At 40.2% G+C, this 15,437-nt stretch overlaps 1 protein-coding gene across 1 annotated transcript; it reads left to right on the forward strand.

Annotated features, from left to right (window-relative positions):
• Window positions 1–5,976: 5,976 nt before the first annotated feature.
• mRpL41 (mitochondrial ribosomal protein L41) lies at window positions 5,977–6,693 on the forward strand. Its single transcript, XM_083130497.1, has one exon. It carries the CDS (start codon window positions 6,160–6,162, stop codon window positions 6,655–6,657), a length of 498 nt encoding a protein of 165 aa, XP_082986623.1. The 5' UTR covers window positions 5,977–6,159; the 3' UTR covers window positions 6,658–6,693.
• Window positions 6,694–15,437: the final 8,744 nt, after the last annotated feature.

A 15,437-nucleotide genomic window follows, 5' to 3' on the forward strand; every position in this document is an offset into this window, starting at 1 on the left:
CGATGGGAGGCATTGTCCGTGTCTTATCCGCACTTGTGAGTTGGAAACTGCACAGAGAGCGGGTGGAAAACGTAGGGCAACATTCCTCGAGCAACCGTTTCTGCTACGGACCGGATTCGAATTGTAACGCTGCTGCAAGAGGGATGTGGCCAAGTAGACGTCGATGTCCGTGTTGGAGTGAGCCAAGGTGATGTCTCTCGAGTGTGGAAGAAGTTCAGGGAGACACAATCACTTGCTAATCGACCAAGGACAGGGCGGCCACGCAAAACAACATGCAGGGAAGATCGGTATGTGGTGATTTCGGCACGTCGTAGATCCATTGCAACTGCTACCAGTTTGTGCCAAGATCTGCGGATAGCCTCAGGAGCGAATGTTTTCAATCAGACAGTGCGGAATCGACTTCATGAGGAAGGATTGACGTCAAGAAGACGCATACCCAAGTTTCCTCTTAATCCACACCATAAGAGAGACCGTGTAAGGTGGAAAAACAATGCACAGCGAATGGAGTCAGGAACAGTGCGATCACACGCTCTTTACAGACGAGGTCACCATCAGTTTGCACCCGTTAAGCAAAAGCATAAGGGTTTGGAGACGATCAGATGAGAGATTGAACGAGCCCTTCATTCAGGAACGTCACCAAGAGCAGGGGGGCTCCATCACGTTTTGGGGGTGGAATCATGTTTGGTCGACGTACGCCCCAAATTCCTCTCCAGAGTCACCTGACCGGTCTGATGTACAGAAACGCTATTCTCGAACCCGTGGTAGCAGGTTTCTCTACAAGTGTGGAGGATGGTTTCACGCTGGTGGACGATAACGCTCGACCACATCGAGCCAGAGTGGTTCAAGAGTTCCTTGATGTGCATGGCATTCGACACATGGTGTGACCGGCGTATTCACCAGACATGAACTGTGCGGAACATGCATGGGGACACCTGAAGCAAGCAATTGTCAGCCGCGAAAATCCTCCTGTGAACAAGGTGCAATTGCGGGAGGCTGCCATTCAAGAGTGGGACAGTCTTCGTCAGGAGAAGTTGAATGCTCTTATCCTTAGCATGCCCCGTCGTGTTCAAGCATGCCTTCGGGCTCGAGGTGGCTAAACACGGTACTGAACTCCCATCTGTTGATCCCAAGCATGCCTGCGAGCCGTAGGTACACGGCATTGCACCGCCTTCTTTTATGTTTCGCATCCCACATTTTCAATCTTGTTCTTGTGGTGTGATTCTGGTATGATTTTGTTTCAACTGCATGACTGCACTGTTTTCTTTCTGTTTGTATGTCTCCGCTGTACTCTTAAATATGATCCCATGTATCTAGTACAATAAAATAATCACAAACCCTGAATATGCAAAACTTTTTTTGAGCACTGTAATTCTTCAGTAAATTTTGCTTGCAGTTTGGAACACTTCTTCAATGTTCAGTAGCACGAACCCAAGCAAGGCATTTCTTTCTCATTTCCCTGTTTCTTGCTTGTTGAACACAAACAGATGTATTGGGAAGGGATGCAGTTAATGGTTTTGTGGTCCGCCCCGGTCAGGGAAGTCTGAGACCTATTGAAAATGCACTTTTCCTCCCTGCTGCACACCAGATCCAGGATCCTCCCAAAACCCGCACTTTCTCTTCATCTGGCCCTGCACTGGCTCCATGGGCGCCGAAAGGACGACACAAACAGGAAGATTTAGCTACGGGTAGCTAGAACTTTCTGCGTTAATTATTTTATGGTTCAGAAAAGATATCCCCACGCGTTTCAAATTCCAAGAACATAATTCTATTGCTTGTCCCTTTTTCGGCGCGGGAATGAATGACATAGCGGTTCTTCTCACATGCATTCAACCCTCCTGCTAATGACCTGCCCTGCAAGGAGAGAAAGGACACTTTCTGAAAATTCGGAGCAACATCGACAGTTGATATCTGTCAGTTTGAAGTAGGATTTGTTGTCCGAGCGGTGGTAAACTTCTGTAAACGCGAGAAGATAGCATCACGAAGTGTTTGTGATCTCGTTTTCCTACATCGCGACTAAAATGTCGAATAAGAAGCGGCCAGATTGTCTTCCTCTGGAAACAATGGATCACGATCGACTGATGGACCAAATATCCAACATATTGGCATTCTAAAAGAGAGTCTGACTACCACACAAGATTCTGGGTTCGACTCCCAGGGTGGTTGATCTCATGTATAATGAAGAAAAAAAACACGTTTCAATTAATGAAGGAAACTAGATACGTAGCAATTGCTTTTACAGCCGTCTGCATGCTCTATAAGTATTATGTTACGAAATGTGTATATATTTCTGACTTTCTGTGATTTTTCCTCATTTAGCCTCCACCTGCAAATGCGGAAGCTGCTGCTGCTTAGGTGGCTAGGTTGGCTAGACATACAAATATAATTAATCCCTAGTCATACAGCGAATAATGCTTATAATATAATCATGAGTTATGGAGAAGCAAATAACTTATCAAGCATTTTCTGTTTCTATTTGTTGTGCAGTGGGTAAAAATGTGCATTAAGATGCCAGGGGTCCTGGGTTCAAATCCCGGAATGGGCGTTTGTGTTCTTTATGATGGTCCTCTCATCAATTTCACATCACTCATTTTCATCTTCATTTTCACGATTAGCCAAAAAGTGTCAGAAATGGGAAGTAAAATAAACCGAATCAATCATTTATATATTTCTATATTACGCCGCTTTTCTACCTCTTGGGTTAAATGCGACGATGAGGATGAATGATGAGCCGACAGAATGGCGATGGGACAGAAATGATACAACCATACCAGTCCAATCTCCGAACCTTGGACCTCTGGTTTCGTAGCGTGTTATACTCAGTGGAATTCTTAGGAAGAAAAACTGTAAAAGTAGGGTGAAAAGAAGCAAAGTTGTACGATGCATAAAAAACCATGTTTAGTCCTTCTAAAAGCTTCCAATTATCGAGTTCGTGTTTTAAGTCCACTGTATGCACAGTAAGGCTAATCGGGGATCCGAACCACTATGTGCCTCCACCGGGTATCGAAACCGGGATCCCTTGATTGCAAGGGGACGACGCTACCACTGCGTCATCGAGGAGGCCGAGAAAAACTTATAATTAGTCAGTAAAATTAATATTGAGGGACAAGGCCTGCGAAGAGTTCTTTCATTCGGGTCATCACATCGAGTCCCATAGTTTCGAGAGCAGAATTTGCTTTCATATCGCTTTCAAGTACTTCCCAAATTGTCCTCACGATGTTGGAACAGCACAGAAATTTTGGAACTAATACAAGGAGGCACATACCCAGGGAAGGGGCTCGTGAACTGCAGTCCTATCCCGAAATCCTACAAATATCTGATTTTAATAATGTGTAGTAGTAATTAAATTTACTTCATTAACAAGATTAAACATCTTGTATATGGTAAGTTGCAATACACCAAGAAATTCATCTTCAGCGCATTTATCTCTCCCCCCACCACCTTTTCGTTTTTAGATGGCGGCTGCCGATAAGGGATAAGCCCCTTCCGAAATAAAAATCTGACCACCAGGGATCGAAACTTGAACCTTTCGATTGATTGATTAATTGAACTGGTGTTTTACGTCCACTTTATTCAGTAACTTTAATCGGGACTGGACCCACAATTCAATCATTTGAGCATGTGGGAACTTTGTTTTATCCATTGCCATCATAAATATATTGAGTTTTCCACACACACAAATAAGATTAATTTTAAGAAATTAGACGTGTGCATATAATTTCTTATCGTCATAATTTCCCAAGTGAACAATCAGATGCCATAGAAGACTCGGGCCCGCCCTTGAACTAAGACATACCGAATTCGATTTCGGTATGAACTGTATACATGAGATGCCTAGCTTGAACTCATTACGCACACATTTCATATTTACACTGTTGCAAATACTTGTAAACCTGGTTCCAGTACTTTATATCTAAAACCACGGAAAAGGGTTTTATCTACTTCTCAATTTTTTTCTAGCAAATTTGCAAATCTAAAGACTGATAACATTGTTCTTGGTGTATAAGCCATTAAGCTAATGAGTTCATTCTGCATTTAGTTTCCCGAATAATAGCTGTGTATTTCGCGAGAGTATATCCGTACACTGTTGGGGGCTGCAGAAGAAAATGCTGTTCCTTTCCAATTGATTGATTGAGTTGGTGTTTCAAGTCCACTTTATACACAGTAAGGCTAATCGGGACTGGTTCTACAGTGTAAAGTGGGATCCGAACCACTATGTGCCTCCACCGGGTATCGAACCCGGAACCCCTTGATTACAAGGCGACGATGCTACCATGCGCCACCGAGGAGGCCCTTGACACTTTTCTTTCCAATACTATATACAGAGCATTCCCTGACATTCGCTACGAGACTCGGCGGCAAGCTGCCCGGCGTAGGAGCTTGTCTTCCCCGGTGAACGGGTCCGCGACAGTCGCACGCTACAGTCTGCGGTTTTTCGCTCTCTTTCCCTTTCTGTTGACGTTGCAGACTGACGCCAGTATAATCCTCTCTTGGAAGTTGTGTTGTGTCGTGTCCGTGTTTTGAAGATTGTGGCTTAATGTGGCACTAAAAAAGTTTACATTACAACAAAGAATTTATTTTGTCGAGTGTTACTTCGGAAAGAGGAATTCTGGAGAAGTGCGACGATGTTTTGCAACGAAATTTCTTCGTGTTCCCGTTCCATATACGACCACTATATTAAACCTCGCAAAGAAGTTTAGAGTAATAGGGTCAGTTCTGAATAAAAGTGGAAAGAAATACCCACGTGTACTTACTGAGGAAAAACTCGATGAGATAGGACAAAGGTTAGAACAGTCTCCTCGGAAATCTATCCACCGCCTCTCACAAGAAACGGGTGTTTCAAAAACCAAAGCATTTAGAGCCGCTAAAATTCTTATATGGTAAAATAATAACGTCACGGGGAAAAAGTGTAAAAATCTAAAAAAGAAAGTATACAAAGACAATCCGCACACCATCCGTGAGTTAAAAGAGAGCATTGTACGAGAAATCGGGACAATTACAGTAGACGAACTTGCACGTGTAAATGCCAATTTCCTTCGGAGATGCCAGGAATGTGTTGCAGCAGAGGGACATAATTTTCAACACCTTCTGTAGTCAAGGTTAGTACACAGTATGAAAACTGTAATTTTAATAGCCGACTCTAGCGACTGTCGCGGACGCCGTTCACCGGGAAAGACAAGTGCTGCTTGCCGGGCCGCTGGCCGCCGAGTCTCGTAGAGGGTAGTGAATGTCAGGGAATGCTCTGTGTGTATATATATATATATACACACACACATACATATATAATGTATGTATACAGCATAGGCCATTATTTTTACTGCTTCTCTAAAATATATAAAATGCAATATTTTTATTATTTTGCTTGGTCATCGCCGCATCTTCCCATGAAAAGGCGTATACGCCTTCATGGCGTTGTGCAAAGCACAGGGGAGCACTTTACTTTACCTTTTTACTCTCTAGTATGGGTGTGCGGGATCCCGAAAAGTCGGTACCGGGATCGGGGAAAAATTCCCGTCCCGATCCCGACTTCGGGAAATGACTTCCCGACTTTTCGGGATCCCGAGCAGTCGGGAAATACCGAATGGTCGTTTTAAAAAGTCGTTAATTCTCGACGTTTTCTGCATTGTAAATGTGAGGAACGTGTCCCAAATTGTTAGTTATTGTTCCAGAAATGCAAAAACAATCACTTAAGGTGAAAATTACCTGTAGAATTCGAGATTTACAGAGCTTCGGGAAATTTAGAACATTTCCCATCCCGACTTTCTCAGGAAATTGCGAATTTTTCCAGTCCCGACTAAAAAAATTCTGTCATGCACACCCCTACTGTCTACACTACAACCAGCACCGACCATCGATGGGGATTTCCACATAACACTTTTCGGCAACATTGCAGATACTGATCCGATTTGATGCGATTGCCTATATTCCTTGGCGATTGCGATGTAGCAGACAAGGGCTAGAACCATAGACATAGACGCTTCAACAGCACTGGGTGATCGGAAATGTGTATTTTTCGATGAATGTTCTCAAACGTGTTATGTACCGTCTTGTTACATAATGATTTTATAAATTTCAATGGAAAACTGAGTTCGTCTCCCTAGGCAAGCATCATACGATTCTTTAATCTAGTCTTTGTGGTTAAATGATAGTCGAACCGCAACCATGAGAAGTTTGTGTGCTGTTAAATCCTGCATATACGGACTGTCGAGGCGTGATGTATGTTGTTCTGCACCACTTCAGGGAAAAAAGAATTTCAGGAAATTTATGCTGCACAACAGAGGAACTAAGCTATTCAAAGAACAACAGCGTATAAAGCCAGACCCAGACGTACCTGTGTATACGTATGGTGTTAGAAAAACTGGATATAAAGTAGGTAATACGTTTGTTACGGTACCAGAAATGATTCCAGAATTAGTTGTGCCAGACTTAAAAGGGTTTAAGCTGAAACCTTATGTGTCTTATAGGGCTCCTGATGTTCTGCAAACAGAATTTGATTCACAGGATTTGTTCGATGCTGTATATAGCAAAAAAATTGTTGAAGATTTCAAGAATAACAAATTGAACCCTGATGGCACACCAATAAAACCAGCACCTGAAGAGAGTTTGCAACCAGAAGATGCTATAAATCGTGCAAGAAAAACTGGTTCTGACATTTTTTGATCTCTTAGAAGGATGTTTTAGTGCATACTGAGTGGTGTTGGCTGTGAATGCTTAACAGCAGTGACATTGGATGCTTTGAAAGAAATTTGATCATGTAGTATGCTGAACTATGTGAAGAGTAAAATAGGAAATAAATATAGTGCATTGAGAGACAAAGATAACTAATTTTATGCCCTCTATTGATGTATGGTATAGCTTGAATAACGATTTATTTCCAACATCTGAATAATGGGTAACACTTTACTATACCTGAGACGGATTCCTTCAAATTTACAGGAGAAAGTACTTACGGAATTCATTTTCTGGAGTGTTGTTGATGTTTCGGAATGTAGTTTTGATCCATTTTAATGCGAATCCATGTGGTTTTATACGAAAATCTCTCTCCAACGTGCTATTTCTGCTCCCGCCATTTGCTTTTTACGAGAGCACAATATGCGATATTGCTGCTGCTACAAGCCGATGTTGTCCGTATATGCTAAATTGAACGAAAGGAGTGCTAATGGAACCTAACCTAACCTAGTAGGCATACCTCGTAAGTAAAAAAGTCAATTTAAAATTCCTAAAGTGTTTTTAATGTTAAAAAAATTATTTCCGACGCGCTATTGCGATCAACGGTAAGCTACCGCCATGTTGTGTGTGGAAATAAACAAGAACAGTAAGTACTCGTAAATGTAAGAAATATACATTATTTTCGTTACGAATTCCATTATTTCACCTAAATAAGTGTTCCGGAATGCAGAATAGTACGTTAGCAATGTAAAAAAGTGCGAAAGGAATCATTTCCAGGTGTCTCAGGTATAGTAAAGTAGTACCGAATAATGTATTTGCTGACTTATTTGATTAACCACAAGCATTTTAGTTAGACCAGGAGGAGAAAAAATGTGGATTTTCACACCATAGTGGCATGACATTCAGTTTCAAGTAGCATGCAACATTTTCTTCATATCATTTCAACTTGTTTTCAATTGTGGCACGTTTACATTTTGTTCACTTTATTGTTTTGTGTGTCAAAAAGTTGGGTAAATATGCGAAATTGCCCGAACACCTCTCACTCGTTTATTTCATTAATTTTAGCATTGATACTTACCTATTCTGCATTGCGGAAGATTCTTTCATGTGAAGTTATGCCCTTTTCCATAAAATAGTGTCAACTTTTCATATTACGAGTCATTATTTGTTTTCCTCGTTCTGCTTGGGTAACAGACAATATGGCGTGCACTCATCATGAATCATCGGGCGTCGTGCTTGGAGTGGGTATGCAGTGTTTCAACCTTCTTAACCGAAAAATACCTACTTTCGTGTTCATTATGTCATCACAAACCATTGACGGATAGCCCCAAAAATTATTCACGATAGCCACATGGACCATTTCCGGCAAGGTTAGGTTAGGTTAGGTAAGCATAGTTAAAAAAAACTTAAAAAAAGGCACGTTTGGAAACACTGGTGAGACCACGTGACTTTCGATGCTCATGCCATCTGCAGATACATAATGGAAACAACGGCATAATGTTGTCGCTTTACAGAAAATGCAAGATCCTTACATAAAAATTGATTATTTCTTGTTCTGCAGCATTCTATGCTGAAGTTTTCAGTTTCCGCGAAAGAAAATACCTCGAAGAACAATGCTACAGAAACTGATTTCAGTAAGTAAGTAGTTTCTCCTGTAAATTTGAAGAAATCTGTTCGGGCGATATCACATATTATATAAAGAACTATCATATGCGGGAAATTGCTCTAACTCGTTCATTGTCTACTTTTTTATATTCATACTTACCTATTGTGCATTGCGAAACATTGTTTAACAAGGGATTTCACTTTTTTAATGATAATTAGTATCTATTGTCGACATATAGAGTAATTATTGTTTGTTATTTTCTCGCTTCCTGAACACTCAAAATGGCGGGCAAATCTTGACTAGCGTTGTGTTTCAAACAGCAAAGCAGTATTTCAACCTTCTTAACAGAAAAATTCCAACATAGCCCCGAAAACTATTCCCTCATAGCCCCAAAAGCCATTCTGGATCATATAACCATCCACGAATAGCCCCAAAAACCATTCACGATAGCCCCACGCACCATCACGGTAAAGTTAGGTTGGGCAATATAGTGAAAAAAAACTGTGTTTGGAAACACCAGGGATTACGTCATCAGATGCTTGCAACATCTGGTTCAAGTACATGGATGGAAATGCAAGCAACAGCTTTCGTGCATCGGAGGGACATTATTATAGAAAAAAACATGAATTAGCGGCCAAATACAGTGAAAAATGTGAGAAAACACTTTATGACCTTCCGAAATTACACAGAAACTCAATTCCGTAAGTACTTTCTTCTGTAAATTTGAAGAAATCCTTCCAGGATATCACATTTTTGCCGATATTTTTCTTTTGTGTTTTCTTCATATTTTATGTGGCACATGAAGAAGAATTGGAAAGCTCAGGGAATAGTGTGATCATATCAGGGTAGACAAACTAAAAATAATTCAGGCACCAGTCATTTTTTCTCAGGAGCCTGAATAATCTTTTATTTATTTATTTTTATAAATAGGTGCTAAGAAAGCAACATATTATCCAACTAAGATAAAACTACACATTTCTAAACTTTACCTTAAAGCATTTAAACACATAGGGGAGTAATCCTATTGAGTTATTAAATAAAATTATTGAAAATATACTAATAAATACAAGATTGAATTCAAAGTAATTAATTCTTGCACCGGAGTCTCCTTCCTTAAGAAGGCTTTACCTGTAACAGCATGAGTAACTATGCAACAATACATTCTAAGATATGATCGATTCTACTATTCGTTGCAATTTTAAAATTCGCCCATTACGTGGTCATGGAAACATATAACAACGACTGGGGGTTCATGCGTTGTGCTGACCACACGTCGCACAGTTGCAGGTCGGATGACCTCATCAGGTGGGAGTCAGGCAGTCGGTAGGTAGGCCCTAGCTCACCTGGACTGTTGCACCACGGTTTATTATTATTATTTAATTAAAGCCAGTCAGGATTGACAACAATCCCAATTTCTTTGCACTTCAACAACAGTGTTGAGAAATTGTGAATTCATTTAAATGCGGACTGGAGGGATTTTTGTTTTACGGAACTTGTAGGCTACGTACCAGGTGGCCACAATTATAGTTACAAATTACACAAATCCCTCTGGAGCATGTTCAAAGCAACAGATTGTGCTGAAACTTGTTACAGGCTATACAGGGTGTATCATAAGTAATAGCACAAACTGACACAGTTGAAAATACACGCTAATAGAAGCAAAAAAGTCTCAGTAAACATGGGTCTGCAGACAAGCCGTTTGAGATAATTGCGAATGTGTGGTTACAAGCCACCACTGACTTCATTGTTTGTAAACGTCGTCCTAGTTGGTAAAATGCTAATAATGTGTGTGCATGTGTGGTTAGAAGCAGTCACTGATTGCATTTTGTAAAGACCGAGTGCTTTACTCCTTGCGCGTTCCGAGGTTTGCCCTTTGTTTACAAAACAGAACATTTCCGAGAGATGGCATTGTAATCAAACAGGATGAATACAATCAGTACAGAGAATTGTACATGCCTGTGACCAATTCCGCGTACAGTTTTGCATCCAGATGCAAGTCAACACTTTGAACACCTCCTTTAACAGGTACGAGTGTACAGTAATTGTAACATGTAACATACTAACGTTTGTTAAAAGTAAGTAGAATGTTCAATAAAAGCAATGAGATCTCCAGCGACTTTTCTTACTGTATTATTACCATTTTACAAACTAGGACAATATTTACAAACAATGAAGTCAGTGGCAGCTTGTAACCACACATTCACAATTATCTCGAAAACAGCTCGTTTGTGGACCCATGTTTACTGAGACTTTTTGCTTCTATTATCTTGTACTTTCAACTGTGTCAGTTTGCGCTATTACTTATGATACACCCTGTAGACACCACGGGGAAGCAAATTCTCGAGGGGTGAAAAATAATTAAAATTTTCAACACCAAGTGCAAATGTGGTGCTGATATCTGGTGCACAGTGAACATCATCCCGGGAAATGCTTTGTGCGACCATCGAACACTGTCTTATGCTACCGAAGGGTCGTTTGCATTGACAGGGTGCTGTGCTACTTGAAAACTGCTGTACCAACAGAAACTCAAATTATTGGTTATTGTTACTTCAGCACCACATTTCAGCCTGGTGGTGAAAATTTAATTATTATTTTTTTTTTTTTTATCAGCAATCGCTTCCCCATGGTCTTAGCCACTATACAAAGTTTCACAACAATCTGTTGCTTTGATTGGGCTTCAGAGAGTGCTGAGTAGGGAAAATTTAATTCTAAGGACCACATTTGTGCCTGATTGTGAATATTCAAACTATTTTTTTCAACCAGAATTTGCTTCCCAATGGCCTCCATAGCCTCTGTACCAAGTTTCAGCGCAATCTGTTTCTTCAAACGAGCTCCAGAGGGCTTGGAGTATGCTAATTTTAATTGTGACCACCTAGTAGTAGTCTGGCCAGCTCACAGTAACCTTCCTTGGTACAGTACTCTTTCCCATGCCACAGTGTGTATCTGTTTCAGTAGTCACTGCTTTCACAGATTACAGTGCCTATGGTGAATAAATAATTATTAAAAAATAGAGGAAACCCCCGAGAATAATTATTGAGTGCTGAATGGTGAATAATTGTTGCAAGTGTTTTTCAGTAACAAAAAATGAGTAATGTTTGTGATTTGGTATATTTCAGTATTGATTGCTATTGTGTATGTATTGGCCATGCTGATGGCATAGTTGTAATGTCACCATGTACTCAAAATAACTCAGGTTCTCGTACCTGGGTATTGAGGCACATAATGGTTTGGATTCCACTTTAAAGTGTAGGTCCAGTCCCCATTAGCCTATTTGTGCATAAAATTGACAAACTTTAAAATATGCCTCAGGTTGTCTCCAAGTCAAGGCAGTCAAGAAAAAGTAAAGAAGTCAACAAGTAAATAAAAAGTCAAGAAATTATGCTTGTGGTCAAGAATCACAATGACTGATCGATTTTTTTAGTTTCTTCACTTTTCTACCCCTTTTGGCTAATCAAGAAGATGGGGATGAAGGGTGGTAAGATAAGATGCATGAAGGGACAACAATATAAAGACATAATGAAGAAATTTGGGAGCTACGAATGAGTAACATAACCCCATCATAGAAAACCTATGATGACGACTGGGGGTTTGTCATGCTGACCACATGTCTCCTCATAACTGGTTGGTTGATCTCTGGTGGGAGTGAGACCGGCAGTCGGTAGGTAGGCACTGGCCCTCACAAGCTGATATGCCACGGGTTATTAATTTGCGTTGCAATCCTACTCCTAAATGCAATGTAAGTTTCAATTTTAAAAGTTTTGGTTTCTGCAAGTCATGTTTATGTGTGCAAGTCAACAATTGTGCTGTAAAAAGTAAAGTAATGAATTCCCCTGTGCTTTGCACCACACCATGAAGGCATATAGGGAGTGTGGAGTTAAGACCCCACACTTTCTTGATCGCGGCTGAAGGTGGGGGTGATGTGATCAGCACCACACCCCTGGCTGCCTTACTACTGGCAGTAGTAAGCAGTGGAAATGAAAGTGATGATGATGGACATTGTGCCAGTGCGTCATCAAAAAATGATTTGACTGTAGGTGGCGATGAACAAGGATTTGAAGATGAGACTGTGAGTGACACTGACAGCGAAGATGACAACATTCCTCTTTCAACACTCCAAGACAACGTAAAGTAGACTGACAGTGTACATGTGAGTGAGTTCAGTGGAAGTGTAGATTTAAGATGTAGACCTACGCCTGCATGATTCTGCAGAGCCAGTGGATGTTTTCCTGCTGGTAATTGGTAAACAAACCTTGGAAGACATAGTGTTTCAGACCAACCTATATGCAACACAGTCAGGAAAGCCCTTCAGACCAATAACTCTGGAGGAAATGAAGGTTTTTCTAGCGATAAACATTCATATGGGTATAAAAAATCAAATAGTTACTGAGACTGCTGGTCATCGATGCCTGCATTCAGAGATCCGTATGTTTCATGTCTCATGTCTGTAAATAGGTTTGGGTATTTACTCTCTCACATTCACTTAAGTGATAATAATAATAAATAAAAACGTGAACCGGTTCAAGCCATATGTTCCTGTAGAAAAAGGGACAAGCCAGTCGTTGCGCATTCCAAAACATTCTACATTTAAGAGATGTGCTCACTGCAGCACAAAACAGAAACCACATCACACTCTGTGGATGTGCACGACTTGTGCGGTGGGCCTTTGCCTTCAAAGTGACAAAAACTGTTTCTTGGAATACCACACAAAATAAGACTGTCTGCAATTATCAATTTGTTTATGCCCATATGCACGTTGTATGCATTATTTTTGTTCATGCATTTGTTTTCTATTCAGATTTGTATGATTCACAAAGAGCAAAACATTTCTATTGTTACTTTCTTTTTGCTTTATTGTTGAATTTTGTATTTGTGAATTAGTGTTTTGGGTATTTCTTTTCTTGGGGCTTACCAGAAAATAACATTTCCTTATAGAGTAAAAGCTGCATATAAGATTGTGACAAATGATTTACGATATTATTCTTCAAAGACAAGTTTTGATTCTCCACATCAAGTTGCATAGTGGTTTCACCGTGAAACCACACGGTAATTATTATTATTGCACCACTATTTTTTTTTTTTAAATTTGTGTTTTATTTACATCCTTACTATGTGAGAAATCTATGTGAAAATGTTTTTAAAAGATTTTTTCTGTTTCTGTGCTTGAAAGGGACTGGCCTTTTAGTAGGGGTTTTTCAATCAATAAATATTTATTTTCTTATTTGATAATTCCGAACTTTATGTAAGTAGGGGTCGAATAAATAAAGGTTAGGAAAAATGAAAAACTGTCAAGAAAAGTAAAGAATTTTCGATTTAATATTTTGGTAGTAACCCTGGTAAAATATTTAACGCAGAGTGTTTTCTACACAAAATAATGCATATAACTAACATATAATACTAACTTTCAATTGGAATATTTCTCTGAGTGGTTATCCCCTTTTGAACCCTTAAATAATTTTAGAAGTTGTGTCAAATTAAAGCAGGGTATCCAATGCTGACTTCATCATACTGACAAATTGCTCTATGCAGATGGTTTTAAGTCATGGTAAAACACCGGGACAACTATATAAATGTAGAAGAGGATTACACCGGAAAGAAAGAATCAAAGAAAAGAAAAAAGAAGGTAGTTTGCACCACTCCACTCTTATAAAGACCGAATAACACGGAGCTGAATTTCCTACTGGAATGCCCTTGTGGTGCTGGACTAGCTACCAGGCTATAAATGATGGCTGGCAGACTGGTTTTGGCAACTAAATTGTGTTCTAATTGCAACTGGTTTCTCTGCTCGATGATGTGGTAACAATCAATTAAAGCAAATGCTTGCCCGTGGCACAGAAAAGTGGTGTTTGTCAGTGACTTTTGTGTGTTGGTTGTGATTTTTTGTGCAGGTGTTTCATCCGGAAATATGTTGTATCAAATATTTATTACAAGCACCTAAAGAACTACAGTACTATGTTTCAATATAGCCCCCTCCCCCCGGATTCATTGATTTTTCCACAGGGAAAAATTCTTTTGGGTGCATGCATAACCACTCATGCACCCCTGACTGGACTTCGTCATTTTGGAACTTCGATCCACTTAGTCCATCTTTCAGGGGGCCAAAGGTGTGGAAATCTGAAGGTGCAAGATCAGGCAAATATGGAGGGTGGGGTAAGCACTCAAACTTTAGGTCCTCTATGGTAGACAATGTGACACTGGCAGTGTGTGGACTCCCATTGTCATGGAACAAAAGCACACCAGACCACGCAGTCTCTGCAGAATGGCTGGTTTCAGTTTCTCGCGCAAAAGGTTTGAGTAACTGGTACTGTTTACATTATGACCTCTGGGCATGAAATGTTCAAGAATTGGCCCCTTGTGCAAAACAAAGTTTCGGCACTCCATTTAGCACGCACTTTCTTCGGTCAGGGAGACGAAGGATGTCACCATTCCAATGTTGTCATCTTACGTTCTGGATAGAAATGAACCCAACTTTCATCTTCAGTGACAATACAATGAAGAAATGCCTCACAGTTAGCTTCATAACGATGCAAAAGCTCCCTGCACATATCAACACATCTTTCTATTTCTGGTGTCAAATGTTTCGGAATCCACCTTGCACACATTTTCCTGAACCTCAGTATATCATGACTGATATGGTGGGCTGATCCTGCATTTATTTCCATCTGGGAAGCAATTTCAATGTCGGTTCTCAAGTCCTCCACTTGAGCAATGTTGCTTTCCATGACTGCAGTGACAGAGCACCTTGAATCTTCAACACTGGTTATGTCCTGTTTGAACTTCTCAGCCCACTCGTACTGATACAGTTGTCACCATACTGAACAGTCATGCGGCGATGAATTTCTATCGGTTTCACACCTTCACTCAACAAAAATCTCACGACACTTCACTAAGGGTGCCACCATCTTTTGTAACTGTTTCCCAGTGTCCCGTGCACGAGGCAGGCATGCCAGCCCCAGTTATGAATAGCTTACAGATGCCTTCACAAAATAACAAACATATAACAATCACAGTTGTATTTTAGATTTTTTATACTACTTTTCCGGTTATTTATTGAATGCACCTTGTATTAAGACTTTATCTATAGCAATGAGATTTTTACATGACAGATGTGATTAGCCGATAATGAAAAATCTTTATTATTACCAGTGTATTAAATTTTTGACATATT

Source organism: Lepisma saccharinum, chromosome 10, assembly GCF_977018435.1.
Source record: "Lepisma saccharinum chromosome 10, izLepSacc3.1, whole genome shotgun sequence".
NCBI classification, from domain to species: Eukaryota; Metazoa; Arthropoda; class Insecta; order Zygentoma; family Lepismatidae; genus Lepisma; species Lepisma saccharinum.

Coding starts and splice junctions, on each gene's coding strand:
- mRpL41 (XM_083130497.1), top strand. CDS start 6,160: ATGAGAAGTTTGTGTGCTGTTAAATCCTGCATATACGGACTGTCGAGG.